The 19,845-nt window shown below is 44.1% G+C and overlaps 1 protein-coding gene across 1 annotated transcript in view; it reads right to left on the bottom strand.

Moving 5' to 3' along the window:
• The window catches only part of LOC137304853 (mucin-2-like), a 50,120-nt gene that overhangs the window by 11,429 nt on the left and 18,846 nt on the right, over positions 1-19,845 (bottom strand). The window contains exons 3-9 of the mRNA XM_067973657.1: positions 13,114-19,586; positions 10,938-11,002; positions 9,992-10,146; positions 5,749-5,882; positions 5,568-5,629; positions 4,049-4,194; positions 2,407-2,531 (exon numbers count right to left, since the gene is read on the bottom strand). Of these exons, the coding sequence (XP_067829758.1) occupies positions 2,407-2,531; positions 4,049-4,194; positions 5,568-5,629; positions 5,749-5,882; positions 9,992-10,146; positions 10,938-11,002; positions 13,114-19,586 (7,160 nt within the window). The remainder of the gene's footprint in view (positions 1-2,406; positions 2,532-4,048; positions 4,195-5,567; positions 5,630-5,748; positions 5,883-9,991; positions 10,147-10,937; positions 11,003-13,113; positions 19,587-19,845) is intronic.

Below are 19,845 nucleotides of genomic sequence, written 5' to 3' on the forward strand. Positions count from 1 at the left end.
AAGAATTAGGCCATTAGGATGTTTACACACTGCATTGATAATAAAACAAATATCGCAACATACTATGAAAGGAATCCTGCGGCCGTATGGAGTTTTACTGCATTGTGGGGAGTTTTATCGGGGGAAGGGCTCTATATTTGTCTGAGGGCCCAGCCCGAATTCCCAGTAAGCACTCCCATCGCTTAAAGCTTTGCACTGTGATCACAGTCTTGCAAAGTGGACCTCATAATTTGCATGGCTGTCTCTTGGACATAGCAGCAAGCTGGTCCTCCTGAGTATACAGGGAGGACACAGGGCTTATTTCTGCGAATGCGTGCTCCTGCGCCAAGCCTCACACACCAAGCGCACATCTCATGAAACCGTGCACCCATTCCCCACCATTTTCCACCCATTCATTGGAATGGATGAAGAATTGCTTGGAGCATGCCTACCATTTCCCAATAGGTGTCCCTGATGAATAAGACTCCCGGTCAAATTGGGCCTTACAGGTAAAGACACAATTTCCAATTATATGCAATGCATAAGGGCGAACAGAAAATTGCATGTGATCAGTTTAACACTTAGCAAGCCTGACTATATCAGCACTGGATCAGGCTACATATAGTCTTAACGCGCATCAAGGTAGATAAATCTCCGGGACCTGATGAAATGTATCCCAGGACGTTATGGAAGGTTAGGGAGGAAATTGCGGGTCCCCTAGCAGAGATATTTGAATCATTGACAACTACAGGTGAGGTGCCTGAAGATTGGAGGGTAGCAAATGTTGTGCCTTTGTTTAAGAAGGGCGGCAGGGAAAAGCCTGGGAACTACAGACCGGTGAGCCTGACATCTGTAGTGGGTAAGTTGTTAGAGGGTATTCTGAGAGACAGGATCTACAGGCATTTGGAGAGGCAGGGACTGATTAGGAACAGTCAGCATGGTTTTGTGAGAGGAAAATCATGTCTCACGAATTTGATTGAGTTTTTTGAAGGGGTAACCAAGAAGATAGATGAGGGCTGTGCAGTAGACGTGGTCTACATGGACTTTAGCAAAGCCTTTGACAAGGGACCGCATGGTAGGTTGTTACATAAGGTTAAATCTCACGGGATCCAAGGTGAGGTAGCCAATTGGATACAAAATTGGATTGACGACAGAAGACAGAGGGTGGTTGTAGAGGGTTGTTTTTCAAACTGGAGGCCTGTGACCAGCGGTGTGCCTCAGGGATCGGTGCTGGGTCCGCTGTTATTTGTTATTTATATTAATGATTTGGATGAGAATTTAGGAGGCATGGTTAGTAAGTTTGCAGATGACACCAAGATTGGTGGCATTGTGGACAGTGAAGAAGGTTATCTAGGATTGCAACGGGATCTTGATAAATTGGGCCAGTGGGCCGATGAATGGCAGATGGAGTTTAATTTAGATAAATGTGAGGTGATGCATTTTGGGAGATCGAATCGGGCCAGGACCTACTCCGTTAATGGTAGGGCGTTGGGGAGAGTTATAGAACAAAGAGATCTAGGAGTACAGGTTCATAGCTCCTTGAAAGTGGAGTCACAGGTGGATAGGGTGATGAAGAAGGCATTCAGCATGCTTGGTCAGAACATTGAATACAGGAGTTGGGATGTCTTGTTGAAGTTGTACAAGACATTAGTAAGGCCACACTTGGAATACTGTGTACAGTTCTGGTCACCCTATTATAGAAAGGATGTTATTAAACTAGAAAGAGTGCAGAAAAGATTTACTAGGATGCTACCGGGACTTGATGGTTTGACTTATAGGGAGAGGTTGGATAGACTGAGACTTTTTTCCCTGGAGAGTAGGAGGTTAAGGGGTGATCTTATAGAAGTCTATAAAATAATGAGGGGCATAGATAAGGTCGATAGTCAAAATCTTTTCCCAAAGGTAGGGGAGTCTATAACGAGGGGGCATAGATTTAAGGTGAGAGGGGAGAGATACAAAAGGGTCCAGAGGGGCAATTTTTTCACTCAAAGGGTGGTGAGTGTCTGGAATGAGCTGCCAGAGGCAGTAGTAGAGGCGGGTACAATTTTGTCTTTAAAAAGCATTTGGACAGTTACATGGGTAAGATGGGTATAGAGGGATATGGGCCAAGTGCAGGCAATTGGGACTAGCTTAGTGGTATAAACTGGGCGACATGGACATGTTGGGCCGAAGGGCCTGTTTCCATGTTGTAAACTTCTATGATACTATGATTCTATAGGTAGATTTTAATATTTCGTCTGAAAACCAACTGTGCCCTGAGTGTCTTTTTTCTTAGTAAACTTGGGAACATAATAAGCAGCTTATAATAAGACATCGCTCCAAACAGTGACCGGAAATATTGCAATAATATTATTGCTAAAATATCTTGCTGCTTTAGAAAGTTAGCTTTATCTTCACACGGCGTCAAGGTCTGAATTGAGAACTTACCACCTTTGATACAGTGATGCTGAGTTCTTTGAATTGAGAACTTGATTTATTGTTTAGTGCAGGTTCGAAGTTTCTGTTTGTTAACCTAAGCGGCACTGAGAAACTGGTAACTTTAAGTTCCTCTCCTGAGGAAAGAGAAATGACAATCGGTCAGGTTTAAAGGTACACTTACAGCTCGATATCTTTCCAATCAACAAAGCCATCATTTTTTTTATTATGAATTTCAATCAACATTTCAACACAAACTTCAAAGTGCTTGGGGATGAAACTTGTCCTGGGCAGTAGCGCAAAATGGGCGATTGCGAATCGCTAGTCCACAATGGAAAAGTAAGTTGGCGCTGAGGGTAAAATGGGTTACTGATGCGCTATTGCTTGTTTAATGCTATTGCCCAAGGCATATTTCACCTCCCTTGTCTCTCTATGTTCTTTAATGTAGATTATAATTTGGTTTATATAGACTAGTAAATTACCTGTGGCTTTGCCCATGGTTAATCAATAATTTATTTTTAATGTACAAGATGGCGACTGCAATTCAAAAGCAACTTCAGAATCTTACTCCATAGAGCCACCTAATGGTCAGAGCCTGTAAATACATCGCAACTGTTGACATGGCAAAATTAAATGGGGACTGGTAACAGAGCAATTTACAATGAGTGGGGACTGTTGATAGAAAAGTGCAACCAAAAATCGTGACAACAGGAAGTTAGGTCTGTGGACAGGAAACACATGCTAGATTTATAAATATAAAACACCTACATATAGAGCAAGTATGAATCTAATCTGCATTTTTTGTGCTACTCAACCAGAAGGACGTCTGGGTAAAATTGTGTTGTGCGATATTAGTGTACAAAGGTTTAATGTGGTTTTGTGAAATTCACTGGTCTATATTTTACTGGAATGGACAACCCATTTGACATTGAGGATGAGGGACCTTCCAAGGAACACAATAAGTGTTCATACACTAATGTTATCCAGCATGATTTCACCCCAATCATGTTGCCTTCTGAAGGACTATTTATGACAGTGACTACACTTCAAAAGTACTTCATTGGCTGTAAAGTGGTTTGGAATGACCTGTGGTTGTGAAAGGTGCAAAATAAGTCTATGACTTATACTCATCTACGAATATAAAAAGTGTCAGGCATCACTACAGCTTTTCTGTTTTTCATGTTTTCTCTCACTTAAAAGTGGGACAAAGTGAAAGAACACTATGGGGGCAGGGCTATCCCAGCATTCACTGCAGCAGCGACAGTCCTCTTCTTGACTCGTGAGTCAGAAGGTTTAGGCCTCACTCCTAAGACTTCAGCACCTAATCTAAGCAGACAGCCAGTGTAGTACTGAGGTATCATTCATTCAGATCCGGCAATAGATTGTTAGTGGTTCAACTGGATGTTAATGATCCCATGGCCACCATTTGAAATACAGCAGTTCTCTCAGTGCCCTGGCCAACATCCTATTCAACTTATCACAGTTTTTTGGGATCTTGCTCTGTACAAAAGGTTGCCTTGGTTTGCCTACATGACAATAGTCACTGTACTTCAAACCAATTTATTGCAGATGAAGCACTGTGAGATGTTTTAGAACGATGTGATAAGGTGCTATATATAAATGCAAGTCACCATTTACGCATCCAGGCACTTACCATTTACATTAATGGTGGATATGATGATGTCAAAACCCGAAGAATTAACATTATTTATAATTAGATTACGCAGGAATGGTCGGTTTTCTGCTTTTGTACTGTTGATCTGGATACGTGCAACTGCCTGCACCCTCATCGATGAGTTGCTGAAAAATAAGCAAAAAACATGACAGTCAGTTGGTCTCTGGGCCAACTTCCCTTTGCTAAGTCGCTGGGACGTCTATTTCCGAGTGATGCACTCACAATGCTTGCATTAAGTAAGCATTAGATCTATAGGTTGGGAGCAAAGTCTGAGGAAGTTGGCACTCTCAAAATAGAACTGTTGCTTTCTGTAAAGGCTTTCAATATGGAAAACAAAGCAGTAAGGATACCTCTATATGTGTATCTTAATGCAGTATTTGTATCTTAGCGCACTATGTGTATCTTATTGCAGTATATGTACCTTAGTGCAATATGTTTAACTTAGTGCAGTATGTATCTTAATGCAGTATGAGTATCTTAGTGCAGTATTTATACTGATCTATTAATGTATGACAAAAGCCAAGAGTAGCTGAATTTTTTTTGTCATAGTCAAACAATTCATTGAGACTGTTGGGACTGTGATTCAGCAGCTAAAAATTGACCAAAAGCTAGGATGTAGTCAACTGTAAAAAAAGCTTCAGTCAGGCTGCATCTAATTTTGGCCCGGTCCCATCAAAGGGGCCACTGATGCATTAGAAAGGTCACAGGTATTCAGTTTGGGTCACCAAGACACAGGGAAGGCATTAAAGGGCTAGAGGCAGTGCAGAGAAGAACTACAAGGTTGATCCCTGTTATTTGAGGTCTGAGTTATGAGGAACGACTGAGGAAACTTGTGCTTTCCAGCCGAAAAAGGAAACATCTGAGGTGATCTTACAGATATGATAGTAACTGGTATGAAAAGATAAATCTTCAAACTAAATTGTGAAAGGAGGACATTGGTTCAAAGTAATAAAAGGCAAATTTAGGATTGATACAATGAAGTTCTTCACACAAATGGGGTAATTTTAACTTCTGGCAACAGTATAAATCGGGCGAAATCGGATCGGATACCCGTTCTACCCAACTCCCGATTTTCCTGCCAGATGTTAAAATTATCCCCAAAAGAGTGACCAACACATGGAATGGACTCTCAGGTAGAAAAGTGAAGGCCAAAAACCCTTGAAAATAATAAAGGAACAGTCAGTAGCCTCAATGTAGGGTTTTTATGTACTGATGAACTAAGATGGGCCTAATGTATAATCTCTAATTATCTTGTGATCAGGGGCAGAACTTTCCTGTCATAGCTCGGAAGTTCTGAGACCTGTTGGCAATTGTTTAATTCGCTTATTCAAACACATAGTTATCCACCTTCGAGTTGGTGGACATACGCATGGGAATGCTATGTGCTGAGTCTAACCCATGTGATGTGTGTCCTTATATTGTCAGTGGGCGTTCAATAATGAAATGCAAATGTTTGCCAAGACATTAACCTCCAATATGCTTGGTTGCACAGACATACCTGAACGTGACAGTAGAATCAGGTAGAATTGGATCAAATCCCGAAGCAAAAACCGATTCCAGCTATTTAATCAAAAGAAAAAGTCAGTTGGACAAACTGTATACTTGATGTAGGCAGTTTAAGATTTCCAATTGTGTTTGACAAATTGAAAGGAAAGTAATGGCAATTTGTTATTACGTACCCAAGTAATAATTGAATTTTGAAGGCTTGTAAATTCACTGGAAGCATTGTTGGAGAGGCTTTCTGTGAAAGTCCTATTTTCTATCACAAAGGAAATAGTCAAAGAAATCGGCTGCAGATTGTTCAGAGTGATATCTAAGGAAAGTAGATATTAAAACACAGTCAGCTTAACGAGCTGCTTTACATCATGAAGCGCTACAGTTTCCATGCTTCCGGCAGGGAACCTCACCCAATGGAAGCACCGATTGAGAAACTGCGGTCACAATTCCCACAGTTTTCTGGCCGTTGATTTTAACGCAGAGAAAATTGTGGGGAGCATGGCTGCGATTTCCTGATATGTACTCGCAGAGGGGAGAGGACCCTCTCGGGTGCCTTCATAAGTCCAACCCTTCCATTCTCATTGACTTCAACGGTGTGGCCTTGGTTGGGTTGGTATTGGGTTCAGATTGGCATGGGCTTGCAAACACGTGCATTTTGTAACAAATTCTGTTCAGGCGGGCACAAAATAGCTGGGGGGAGGGGGATGTCCAGTACAGTTGATACCAAATGCACAGAATGAGACTTCAACATTCTAGGGTCCATTCCCTGATTGGGAAGGAGCACAAAGGGAGCATTGCTTGAGAAATGAGAGGCCCACATTTATTTAAATTAGGGATGGAAGATCAAGGGCTGTAGGACCAGGATTTCTTGAACCAGTACTCCCCCGGAGCGCCGCTCCTTACCGGGAGCACCCAGTCGGAGATCTAATCCTCACATCTGCATGATCACTACAAATGGTGATCACTAGAAGTGCGTCCCACCGCATTAATACAAGCAAAACTTAGTCCCAACTTAAACTCTGTTGTACTCCTCGAAGAAGCACAGATCTTGATAAAATCTCATGGAAGTGCTCCATGTTGGCTTTGCTTAGTGAGATTTTAATATGTTTGATTGGCAATTAGTATGGATTTTAGCGGAAAGTACATGGTTCAGGTAAACACTTTAATGTATAACAAGTGTATAGAATTCACAGCACAGAAACAGGCCAATGGGTCCACCCCACAAGCATGTTCGGTGCTTGCAATTAGTGCTTTTTTTTTATTCGTTCATAGGATGTGGGCATCGCTGGCGAGGCCAGCATTTATTGCCCATCCCTAATTGCCCCTTGAGAAGGTGGTGGTGAGCCTTCTTGAACCGCTGCAGTCCGTGTGGTGAAGGTTCTCCCACAGTGCTGTTAGGAAGGGAGTTCCAGGATTTTGACCCAATGACGATGAAGGAACGGCGATATATTTCCAAGTCGGGATGGTGTTTGACTTGGAGGGGAACGTGCAGGTGGTGTTGTTCCCATGTGCCTGCTGCCCTTGTCCTTCTAGGTGGTAGAGGTCATGGGTTTGGGAGGTGCTGTCGAAGAAGCCTTGGTGAGTTGCTGCAGTGCATCCTGTGGATGGTGCAACTGCAGCCACAGTGCGCCGGTGGTGAAGGGAGTGAATGTTTAGGGTGGTGGATGGGGTGCCAATCAAACGGGCTGCTTTGTCCTGGATGGTGTCGAGCTTCTTGAGTGTTGTTGGAGCTGCACTCATCCAGGCAAGTGGAGAATATTCCATCACACTCCTAACTTGTGCCTTGTAGATGGTGGAAAGGCTTTGGGGAGTCAGGAGGTGAGTCACTCACTGCAGAATACCCAGCCTCTGACCTGCTCTTGTAGCCACAGTATTTATATGGCTGGTCCAGTTAAGTTTCTGGTCAATGGTGACCCCCAGGATGTTGATGGTGGGGGATGCGGCGATGGTAATGCCGTTGAATGTTAAGGGGAGGTGGTTAGACTCTCTCTTGTTGGAGATGGTCATTTCCTGGCACTTGTCTGGCGCAAGTGTTACTTTCCACTTATGAGCCCAGGCCTGGATGTTGTCCAGGCCTTGCTGCATGCGGGCTCTGACTGCTTCATTATTTGAGGGGTCGCGAATGGAACTGAACACTGTGCAATCATCAGTAAACATCCCCATCTCTGACCTTATGATGGAGGGAAGGTCATTGATGAAGCAGCTGAAGATGGTTGGGCCTAGGACACTGCCCTGAGGAACTCCTGCAGCAATCCCCTGGGGTTGAGATGATTGGCCCCCAACAACCACTACCATCTTCCTTTGTGCTAGGTATGACTCCAGCCATTGGAGAGTTTTCCCCCTGATTCCCATTGACTTCAATTTTACTAGGGCTCCTTGGTGCCACACTTGGTCAAATGATGGGGTGGTAATTGGCCGGATTGGATTTGTCCTGCTTTTTGTGGACAGGACATACCTGGGCAATTTTCCACATTGTCGGGTAGATGCCAGTGTCGTAGCTGTACTGGAACAGCTTGGCTAGAGGCGCAGCTAGTTCTGGAGCACAAGTCTTCAGCACTACAGCAGGGATGTTGTCGGGGCCCATAGCCTTTGCTGTATCCAGTGCACTCAGCCGTTTCTTGTTATCACGTGGAGTGAATCGAATTGGCTGAAGACTGGCTTCTGTGATGGTGAGGATATCGGGAGGAGGCCGAGATGGATCATCCACTCGGCACTTCTGGCTGATGGTGGTTGCAAACACTTCAGCCTTGTCTTTTGCACTCACATGCTGGACTCCGCTATCATTGAGGATGGGGATGTTTGCAGAGCCTCCTCCTCCCGTTAGTTGTTTAATTGTCCACCACCATTCACGAGTGGATGTGGCAGGACTGCAGAGCTTTGATCTGATCCGTTGGTTGTGGAATCGCTTAGCTCTGTCTATAGCATGTTGCTTCCGCTGTTTAGCATGCATATGGTCCTGAGTTGTAGCTTCACCAGGTTGGCACCTCATTTTTAGGTACGCCTGGTGCTGCTCCTGGCATGCTCTTCTACACTCCTCATTGAACCAGGGTTAATCCCCTGGTAGAGTGAGGAATATGCCGGGCCATGAGGTTACAGATTGTGCTGGAATACAATTCTGCTGCTGCTGATGGCCCACAGCGCCTCATGGATGCCCAGTTTTGAGCTGCTGGATATGTTCTGAATCTATCCCATTTAGCACGGTGGTAGTGCCACACAACACGTTGGACGGTGTCCTCAGGGTGAAGATGGGACTTCGTCTCCACGAGGACTGTACGGTGGTCACTCCTACCAATACTGTCATGGACAGATGCATTTGCGACAGGTAGATTGGTGGGCAGGTGGATTGGCAATGACAAAATAGGGTAGAATTTACCAAGTAGAGCTCACCGTTTAGAGCTTTGCATGAGGGGAGCACATGTCAAGAATTCAGGCAGAGGTCAGCGGGCCATGCACAATATTTCATCCATCGATTTTAATGGATCGATGTGAAAGTGGCAGTATAACCATCTAGTTAGATATCAATCCAGTTCCCACTGAAGTCAAGGGGCCACCTTCAGGGCTGTCTCAAGTTCACTGTTTCAAGTTCGCACTGGGTTCTATTGGAGCACCCGTGAACTATAAAACTTTGTATAGAGTTTTTTTTTACATTGTTATGGGAATAACAGTGTTTAAAATCGGCGAGGGGGTTGGGGGAGACAGGATGGAGGGGTGGGGGGAGACAGGATGGAGGGGTGGGGGGAGACAGGATGGAGGGGTGGGGGGAGACAGGATGGAGGGGTGGGGGGAGACAGGATGGAGGGGTGGGGGGAGACAGGATGGAGGGGTGGGGGGAGACAGGATGGAGGGGTGGGGAGGAGGGAAGGGAGGGGTGGGGAGGAGGGAAGGGAGGGGTGGGGAGGAGGGAAGGAAGGGGTGGGGAGGAGGGAAGGGAGGGATGGGAAGGAGGGAAGGAAGGGGTGGGGAGGAGGGAAGGGAGGGGTGGGGAGGAGGGAAGGAAGGGGTGGGGAGGAGGGAAGGAAGGGGTGGGGAGGAGGGAAGGGAGGGATGGGAAGGAGGGAAGGAAGGGGTGGGGAGGAGGGAAGGGAGGGATGGGAAGGAGGGAAGGAAGGGGTGGGGAGGAGGGAAGGGAGGGGTGGGGAGGAGGGAAGGAAGGGGTGGGGAGGAGGGAAGGGAGGGATGGGAAGGAGGGAAGGAAGGGGTGGGGAGGAGGGAAGGGAGGGATGGGGAGGAGGGAAGGGAGGGGGAGAAGCTTCGCACAAGAGTCCAAGCGCTCCTTCAGAGAAACTTTCTTGGTGACCCCACTGTGACCTTTGAATCAGTAGTAGAGCTTCAGCCCTGCGAACGGTACATCATGCTCCACAGATACCAGTGGGAAAACTCCTACATTTTGAACACGCTGCACACTTTGTAACATCTAGCACTTACTATTAGATTTGATGGATGCACGGCTAATTGTTAGGTTTCCTAGACGCGTGCCATTCTGCAGCGCATTTGCCAACAGCTTTACCACTTCTGAACCAGATGTCGGAGTGGAACCATTGTTGAAAATTAGGGTAGAATCTACTTCAATGGATCCGCTCCTGGAAAGATATAAATTATATAAATCCTGTTAATATATTAATTGGAATAGTTTTTTGATTTCACATTCAGTTCTATTTTGAGAGCTGTATTATTGGACGAGGGGGACAAGCTTGCAAACAGCAAGTACTGGTATGCTTTTGATTGGCCAGTCTTGCTTTCTGTCATAAAAAGCTGGCGATTTACTGCCCCCGCCCCCCACCAAAATCTGTTGTACCCCCTGTATTCCTAAAGAAAATGTCTGAAAGTGTAAATCGAGTGATTAGAGCACCAATGATTGATAACAGTGATTATTTATTAACCTGGACGATCACAGGGCATTATTTGACTTCCTGTTTGTAAACCCCCCCTCACCACTTCCAATTTGAGAGTTATATTTTCAAATCTTGCATATATTGCAGCATTTTGCTTTCGGGACGTTTGTGCACAATCTGTATCAACCCAAAACAAAGGTAGAAAATCTTTGCACATCCTTCTTAGGTTGTATTGTTAGTAATTCACTCATGAGTGCAGTGTAGATTTGAGGGAATTTTCTATATATATTATTACATTCTTTTTTGCACAATGCAGTTCCTATCCACAAGCTGTTGTCACAATTTATGTTCATGCTTTTTTAGTCAAATTTGTCAAATTGGAAAATACTACACTGTCCTGGTGTAGTTGCAGGCTCTGGCCACTAGGGAGCTCTGTGGAGTGAGTTTCTCCCAACCCCATCATCAGTTTGTAGATTAAAGATACTTAATATTCATCAACTGACCATGACCAAGAGTAATAAACTAAGCCCATTGCTTACCTGAATGAATTGACCGTTATTGCTTTAAAGCTATCAGGCATAGCATTACGATATATTGGTGTGAGCTTTAAAAGAAAGAAATACATTAGCATCCAGTTGTAATCATTTTTATAACTAATCTCTGAAATTGACATCTTTAAAGTTCGTCTTATAGGTGTCAGCCGTGGCTCAGTGGTAGTGCTCTCGTCTCTGAGTCAGAAGGTTGTCAGTTCAAGTCCCACTCCAGAGACTTGAGTACATAATCTAGACTGGTATTCTAGTGCAGCACTGAGGGGGTCGGAGGTACCATCTTTCAGATAAGACACTAAACTGAGGCCCTGTCTGCTCTCTCTAGTTGGATGTAAAAGATCCCATGGTACTGTTTCAAAGAAGAGCAGAGGTGTTCTCCCTGGTGTCCTGGCCAATATTTATCCCTCAACCAACACCTAAAAACAGATTATCTGGTCATTATCATATTGCTGTTTGTGGGATCTTGCTGTGTGCAAACTGACTGCCAATTAAGTATTTTTTTTGAAGTGGAGTCACTGTTGTAATATAGGGAAATGCAAAAGCCAATTTGCGCACAGCAATGAGATAGAGACAGTCATTTTCAGGTTGGCAGGCTGTAACTAGTGGGGTGCCGCAAGGATCAGTGCTTGGGCCTCAGTTATTTACAATCTATATTAATGACTTAGATGAAGGGACCGAGTGTAATATATCCAAGTTTGCTGACAATACAAAGCTAGGTGGGAAAGTAAGTTGTTAGGAGGACACAAAGAGTCGCAAAGGGATATAGAAGGTTAAGTGAGTGGGCAAGAAGGTGGCAGATGGAGTATAATGTGGGGAAATGTGAAATTATTCACTTTGGTAGGAAGAACAGAAAAACAGAATATTGTTTAAATGATGAGAAACTATTAAATGTTGGTGTTCAGAGGGATTTGGGTGTCCTTGTACACGAAACGCAGAAAGTTAGTATGCAGGTACAGCAGGCAATTAGGAAGGCCAATGGCATGTTGGCCTTTATTGCATGGGAGTACAAGGGTAAGGAAGTCTTACGACAGTTGTACAGGGCTTTAATGAGACCTCATCTGGAGTACTGCGTATAGTTTTGGTCTCCTTATCTAAGGAAGGATATACTTGCCTTGGAGGCGGTGCAACAAAGGTTCACTAGATTGATTCCTGGCATGAGAGGGTTATTGTATGAAGAGGGGTTGAGTAGAATGGGCCTATACTCTCTAAAGTTTAGAAGAATCAGAGGTGATCTCATTGATACATATAAGATTATGAGGGAGCTTGACAGGGTAGATGCTGAGAGATTGTTTCCCCATGCTAGAGAGTCTACAACCAGGGGTCACAGTCGCAGGATAAGGGGTGGCTATTCAAGACTGAGATGAGGAGTAATTTCTTCATGCAGAGGGTTGTGAATCTTTGGAATTCTCTACCCCAGAGGGCTGTGGATGTTGAGTCATTGAATATATTTAAGGCTGAGATGGATAGATTTTTGGACTCTAGGGATATGGGGATCGGGCAGGAAAGTGCAGTTGAGGTCAAAGATCAGCCATGATCTGATTGAATGGCGGAGCAGGCTCGAGGGGCTGTATGGCCTACTCCTGCTCCTATTTCTTATGTTCTTATAAATGACCAGATAATCTGCTTCAGTGGCTTTGGTCAAGGTATAAATGTTGGCCAGGACACTGGGGAGAACACACCTCATCTTCTTTGAATATGCTACGGGATCTTTTACATCCAACTGAGAGGGCAGACTGAGGGTGGTTTAACATCTCATCTGAAAGGCAGCATCTCTGACAGTGCAGCACTCCCTCAGTACTGCACTGAAGTGTCAGCCTGGAATATGCACTCAAGTCTCTGGAGTGGGACTTGAACCCTCAACCTTCTGACTCAGAGGTAAGAGTGATATCAAGTGAGTCACTGAGGGGCCTCCCATCTGTAACTTTTCCAATAAAAGAAAGCAGGCAAGCACAGTGTCGTAAATCCAGCAGGATAAAGACAAAACATCTTTCGTGTAGAAAATCTATAAAATGAAACAATGGAAATTCTCCATGTACTAAGGAAAGTATGATAGAGTACATTAAAAGCCTATAACAATTAAGGTAGATGTTCCCTTTGTAGAGCATTAGAAAATAAAATTAACATCCAATATACAAATAGTTTATCAGAGAACAAGAAAAAAACTTACTGAATCTTCTAGCTGCTGTTTAAGACCTCGGAACTGATCTGAATTCGGATTACTTAAATCACTTGTAAAATTAGCATCTAAACTGAAAAATAATTCCACTGTAGGATTTGAAGGAGGTTGACTTGTTGTTGGTGCTGTACTAGTGGATGTTACTGTAACTGAAGCATTTGTTATTGGTGCAGTTGAACTTGACTGTGCCGTAGAACTGGAGACTGCACTGGAAGAGGCAGTTGAGAGTCCTTCTACTACATTAGTAACACTGGAATTTGAAGTTGACAATTGTGTTGTACTGGTGTTGGTTGTTGGTGTAGTTGTAGTTGATGATTGTGTTGTACTAGTTTCAGTTGTTGGTGCAGTTGTAGTTGCCGATTGTGTTGTGCTAGTTTCAGTTGTTGGTGTAGTTGTAGTTGCCGATTGTGTTGTACCGGTGTCAGTTGTTATTGGTGTAGTTGCAGTTGATGATTGTGTTGTACTGGTGTCAGTTGTTGGTGTAGTTGTAGATGACGATTCTGGTGTACTGGTGTCAGTTGTTGGTGTAGTTATAGATGATGATTGCGTTGTGCTAGTTTCAGTTGTTGATGTAGTTGTAGTTGACGATTGTGTTGTACCTGTGACAGTTGTTGATGGTACAGTTGAACTTGACTGTGCTGTAGAACTGGAGATTGTACTAGAAGAGGCAGTTGAGACTCCTGCAGCCGTATTAGTAACAGTGGAAGTTGCAGTTGACGATTGTGCTGTACTGGTTTCAGTTGTTGTTGGTGAAGTTGCACTTGACGATTGTGTTGTACCGGTGACAGTTGTTGTTGGTGCAGTTGTAGTTGACGATTGTGTTGTACTGTTGACAGTTGTTGTTGGTGCAGTTGTAGTTGATGATTGTGTTATACTGGTGTCAGTTGTTGTTGGTACATTTCTGGTTGCCGATTGTGTTGTACTCGTGTCAGTTGGTTGTGCATTTGCACTTGACGGTTGTGTTGTATTGGTGTCAGTTGTTGTTGGTACATTTGTAGTTGCCGATTGTGTTGTACTGGTGTCAGTTGTTGGTGTAGTTGCAGTTGACGATTGTGCTGTACTGGGGTCAGTTGTTGTTGGTACATTTGGACTGGACAATTGTGTTGTACCGGTGACAGTTGTTGTTGGTGCAGTTGTAGTTGACGATTGTGTTGTACTGGTGTCAGTTGTTGGTCCATTTGCACTTGACAATTGTGTTGTACTGGTGTCAGTTGTTGGTGCAGTTGTAGTTGACGATTGTGTTGTACTGTTGACAGTTGTTGTTGGTGCAGTTGTAGTTGATGATTGTGTTATACTGGTGTCAGTTGTTGTTGGTACATTTCTGGTTGCCGATTGTGTTGTACTCGTGTCAGTTGGTTGTGCATTTGCACTTGACGGTTGTGTTGTATTGGTGTCAGTTGTTGTTGGTACATTTGTAGTTGCCGATTGTGTTGTACTGGTGTCAGTTGTTGGTGTAGTTGCAGTTGACGATTGTGCTGTACTGGGGTCAGTTGTTGTTGGTACATTTGGACTGGACAATTGTGTTGTACCGGTGACAGTTGTTGTTGGTGCAGTTGTAGTTGACGATTGTGTTGTACTGGTGTCAGTTGTTGGTCCATTTGCACTTGACAATTGTGTTGTACTGGTGTCAGTTGTTGGTGCAGTTGTAGTTGACGATTGTGTTATACTGGTGCCAGTTGTTGGTGCTGTTGTAGCTGACGGTTGTGTTGTACTGGTGTCAGTTGTTATTGGTGTAGTTGCAGTTGATGATTGTGTTGTACTGGTGTCAGTTATTGGTGTAGTTGTAGATGACGATTCTGGTGTACTGGTGTCAGTTGTTGGTGTAGTTATAGTTGACGATTGTGTTGTACTGGTGTCAGTTGTTATTGGTGTAGTTGAACTTGACTGTGCCGTAGAACTGGAGATTGTACTAGAAGAGGCAATTGAGACTCCTGCAGCCGTATTAGTAACAGTGGAAGTTGCAGTTGATGATTGTGCTGTACTGGTGTCAGTTGTTGTTGGTGAAGTTGCACTTGACGATTGTGTTGTACCGGTGACAGTTGTTGTTGGTGCAGTTGTAGTTGACGATTGTGTTGTACTGGTGTCAGTTGCTGGTGTAGTTGGAGTTGAGGCTTGTGTTGTACTGGTGTCAGTTGTTGTTGGTGAAGTTGCACTTGACGATTGTGTTGTACCGGTGACAGTTGTTGTTGGTGCAGTTGTAGTTGACGATTGTGTTGTACTGGTGTCAGTTGCTGGTGTAGTTGGAGTTGAGGCTTGTGTTGTACTGGTGTCAGTTGTTGTTGGTGAAGTTGCACTTGACGATTGTGTTGTACCGGTGACAGTTGTTGTTGGTGCAGTTGTAGTTGACGATTGTGTTGTACTGGTGTCAGTTGCTGGTGTAGTTGGAGTTGAGGCTTGTGTTGTACTGGTGTCAGTTGCTGGTGTAGTTGGAGTTGACGCTTGTGTTGTACTGGTGTCAGTTGTTGTTGGTACATTTGTAGTTGACGCTTGTGTTGTACTGGTGTCAGTTGTTGGTGTAGTTGGAGTTGACGATTGTGTTGTACTGGTGTCAGTTGCTGGTGTAGTTGGAGTTGACGATTGTGTTGTACTGGTGTCAGTTGCTGGTGTAGTTGGAGTTGACGATTGTGTTGTACTGGTGTCAGTTGCTGGTGTAGTTGGAGTTGACGCTTGTGTTGTACTGGTGTCAGTTGTTGTTGCAGATGTAGTTGATGATTGTGTTGTGCTGGTGTCAGTTGTTATTGGTGTAGTTGGAGTTGACAATTGTGTTGTACTGGTGTCAGTTGTTGGTGTAGTTGGAGTTGATGATTGTGTTGTACTGGGGTCAGTTGTTGGTGCTGTTGTACTTGACGGTTGTGTTGTACTGGTGTCAGTTGTTGGTGTAGTTGCAGTTGACGATTGTGCTGTACTGGGGTCAGTTGTTGTTGGTACATTTGCAATGGACAATTGTGTTGTACCGGTGACAGTTGTTGTTGGTGCAGTTGGAGTTGACGATTGTGTTGTACTGGTATCAGTTGTTGTTGCAGATGTAGTTGATGATTGTGTTGTGCTGGTGTCAGTTGTTATTGGTGTAGTTGGAGTTGACAATTGTGTTGTACGGGTGTCAGTTGTTGGTGTAGTTGGAGTTGATGATTGTGTTGTACTGGGGTCAGTTGTTGGTGCTGTTGTACTTGACGGTTGTGTTGTACTGGTGTCAGTTGTTATTGGTGTAGTTGCAGTTGATGATTGTGTTGTACTGGTATCAGTTGTTGTTGCAGATGTAGTTGATGATTGTGTTGTGCTGGTGTCAGTTGTTATTGGTGTAGTTGGAGTTGACGATTGTGTTGTACTGGTGTCAGTTGTTGGTGTAGTTGGAGTTGACGATTGTGTTGTACTGGGGTCAGTTGTTGGTGCTGTTGTACTTGACAATTGTGTTGTACTGGTGTCAGTTGTTGGTGCAGTTGTAGTTGACGATTGTGTTATACTGGTGTCAGTTGTTGGTGCTGTTGTAGCTGACGGTTGTGTTATACTGGTGTCAGTTGTTGGTGCTGTTGTAGCTGACGGTTGTGTTGTCCTGGTGTCAGTTGTTATTGGTGTAGTTGCAGTTGATGATTGTGTTGTACTGGTGTCAGTTGTTGGTGTAGTTGTAGATGACGATTCTGGTGTACTGGTGTCAGTTGTTGGTGTAGTTATAGTTGACGATTGTGTTGTACTGGTGTCAGTTGTTATTGGTGTAGTTGAACTTGACTGTGCCGTAGAACTGGAGATTGTACTAGAAGAGGCAATTGAGACTCCTGCAGCCGTATTAGTAACAGTGGAAGTTGCAGTTGATGATTGTGCTGTACTGGTGTCAGTTGTTGTTGGTGAAGTTGCACTTGACGATTGTGTTGTACCAGTGACAGTTGTTGTTGGTGCAGTTGTAGTTGACGATTGTGTTCTACTGGTGTCAGTTGGTGTTGGTGCAGTTGTAGTTGACGATTGTGTTGTACTGGTGTCAGTTGTTGGTGTAGTTGGAGTTGACGATTGTGTTGTACTGGTGTCAGTTGCTGGTGTAGTTGGAGTTGACGCTTGTGTTGTACTGGTGTCAGTTGCTGGTGTAGTTGGAGTTGACGCTTGTGTTGTACTGGTGTCAGTTGTTGTTGGTACATTTGTAGTTGACGCTTGTGTTGTACTGGTATCAGTTGTTGTTGCAGATGTAGTTGATGGTTGTGCTGTGCTGGTGTCAGTTGTTGTTGGTGTAGTTGGAGTTGACAATTCTGTTGTACTGGTGTCCGTTGTTGTTGGTGTAGTTGGAGTTGACAATTCTGTTGTACTGGTGTCAGTTGTTGGTGTAGTTGGAGTTGACGATTGTGTTGTACTGGTATCAGTTATTGTTGCAGATGTAGTTGATGATTGTGTTGTGCTGGTGTCAGTTGTTATTGGTGTAGTTGGAGTTGACGCTTGTGTTGTACTGGTGTCAGTTGTTGTTGGTACATTTGTAGTTGACGCTTGTGTTGTACTGGTATCAGTTGTTGTTGCAGATGTAGTTGATGGTTGTGCTGTGCTGGTGTCAGTTGTTGTTGGTGTAGTTGGAGTTGACAATTCTGTTGCACTGGTGTCCGTTGTTGTTGGTGTAGTTGGAGTTGACAATTCTGTTGTACTGGTGTCAGTTGTTGGTGTAGTTGGAGTTGACGATTGTGTTGTACTGGTATCAGTTATTGTTGCAGATGTAGTTGATGATTGTGTTGTGCTGGTGTCAGTTGTTATTGGTGTAGTTGGAGTTGACAATTGTGTTGTACTGGTGTCCGTTGTTGGTGTAGTTGGAGTTGACAATTCTGTTGTACTGGGGTCAGTTGTTGGTGTAGTTGGAGTTGACGATTGTGTTGTACTGGGGTCAGTTGTTGGTGCTGTTGTACTTGACGGTTGTGTTGTACTGGTGTCAGTTGTTATTGGTGTAGTTGCAGTTGATGATTGTGTTGTACTGGTATCAGTTATTGTTGCAGATGTAGTTGATGATTGTGTTGTGCTGGTGTCAGTTGTTATTGGTGTAGTTGGAGTTGACAATTGTGTTGTACTGGTGTCCGTTGTTGTTGGAGTTGACAATTCTGTTGTACTGGGGTCAGTTGTTGGTGCTGTTGTACTTGACGGTTGTGTTGTACTAGTGTCAGTTGTTATTGGTGTAGTTGCAGTTGATGATTGTGTTGTACTGGGGTCAGTTGTTGGTGCTGTTGTACTTGACGGTTGTGTTGTGCTGGTGTCAGTTGTTATTGGTGTAGTTGGAGTTGACAATTCTGTTGTACTGGTGTCAGTTGTTGGTGTAGTTGGAGTTGACGATTGTGTTGTACTGGGGTCAGTTGTTGGTGCTGTTGTACTTGACGGTTGTGTTGTACTGGTGTCAGTTGTTATTGGTGTAGTTGCAGTTGATGATTGTGTTGTACTGGTATCAGTTATTGTTGCAGATGTAGTTGATGATTGTGTTGTGCTGGTGTCAGTTGTTATTGGTGTAGTTGGAGTTGACAATTGTGTTGTACTGGTGTCCGTTGTTGTTGGTGTAGTTGGAGTTGACAATTCTGTTGTACTGGGGTCAGTTGTTGGTGTAGTTGGAGTTGACGGTTGTGTTGTACTGGTGTCAGTTGTTGGTGCTGTTGTACTTGACGGTTGTGTTGTACTAGTGTCAGTTGTTATTGGTGTAGTTGCAGTTGATGATTGTGTTGTACTGGGGTCAGTTGTTGGTGCTGTTGTACTTGACGGTTGTGTTGTGCTGGTGTCAGTTGTTATTGGTGTATTTGGAGTTGACAATTCTGTTGTACTGGTGTCAGTTGTTGGTGTAGTTGGAGTTGACGATTGTGTTGTACTGGGGTCAGTTGTTGGTGCTGTTGTACTTGACGGTTGTGTTGTACTGGTGTCAGTTGTTATTGGTGTAGTTGCATTTGATGATTGTGTTGTACTGGTATCAGTTGTTGTTGCAGATGTAGTTGATGATTGTGTTGTGCTGGTGTCAGTTGTTATTGGTGTAGTTGGAGTTGACAATTCTGTTGTACTGGTGTCCGTTGTTGTTGGTGTAGTTGGAGTTGACAATTGTGTTGTACTGGGGTCAGTTGTTGGTGCTGTTGTACTTGACGGTTGTGTTGTACTGGTGTCAGTTGTTGTTGATGCAGTTGTACTTGATGATTGTGTTGTACTGGTGTCAGTTGTTGTTGCAGATGTAGTTGATGATTGTGTTGTGCTGGTGTCAGTTGTTATTGGTGTAGTTGGAGTTGACAATTCTGTTGTACTGGTGTCCGTTGTTGTTGGTGTAGTTGGAGTTGACGATTGTGTTGTACTGGGGTCAGTTGTTGGTGCTGTTGTACTTGACGGTTGTGTTGTACTGGTGTCAGTTGTTGTTGATGCAGTTGTACTTGATGATTGTGTTGTACTGGTGTCAGTTGTTGGTTCCGTTGTACTGTTAACGATTGTTGTTGGTGCAGTGTTTGTCGATTCCCCCACAATTCCATAACGAATGAAAGAACCTGTTAGAAAGAAATTTTGCGTTCATTTTTTAATTTGCCCTGAAGCACAATCAGTGGCCACTTGCAAATTTGACAGAAAGGCCTCCTCGCACTATGAGGTATATCATATATCACAGGTATCCTAACTGTTCTCCTTCATGCACCAGTTCCCCTTGGCATGTAACAGACAGCCTTCCTCCTGTCAACGGGCAAGTTGCATTAGCAGCTTTGAGGCGACCTTTGTAGCAAAACTGGGGAAGCCGTGGCAGGGAGAGAGGTC

This window comes from Heptranchias perlo, chromosome 38 (genome assembly GCF_035084215.1).
Source record: "Heptranchias perlo isolate sHepPer1 chromosome 38, sHepPer1.hap1, whole genome shotgun sequence".
NCBI lineage: Eukaryota > Metazoa > Chordata > Chondrichthyes > Hexanchiformes > Hexanchidae > Heptranchias > Heptranchias perlo.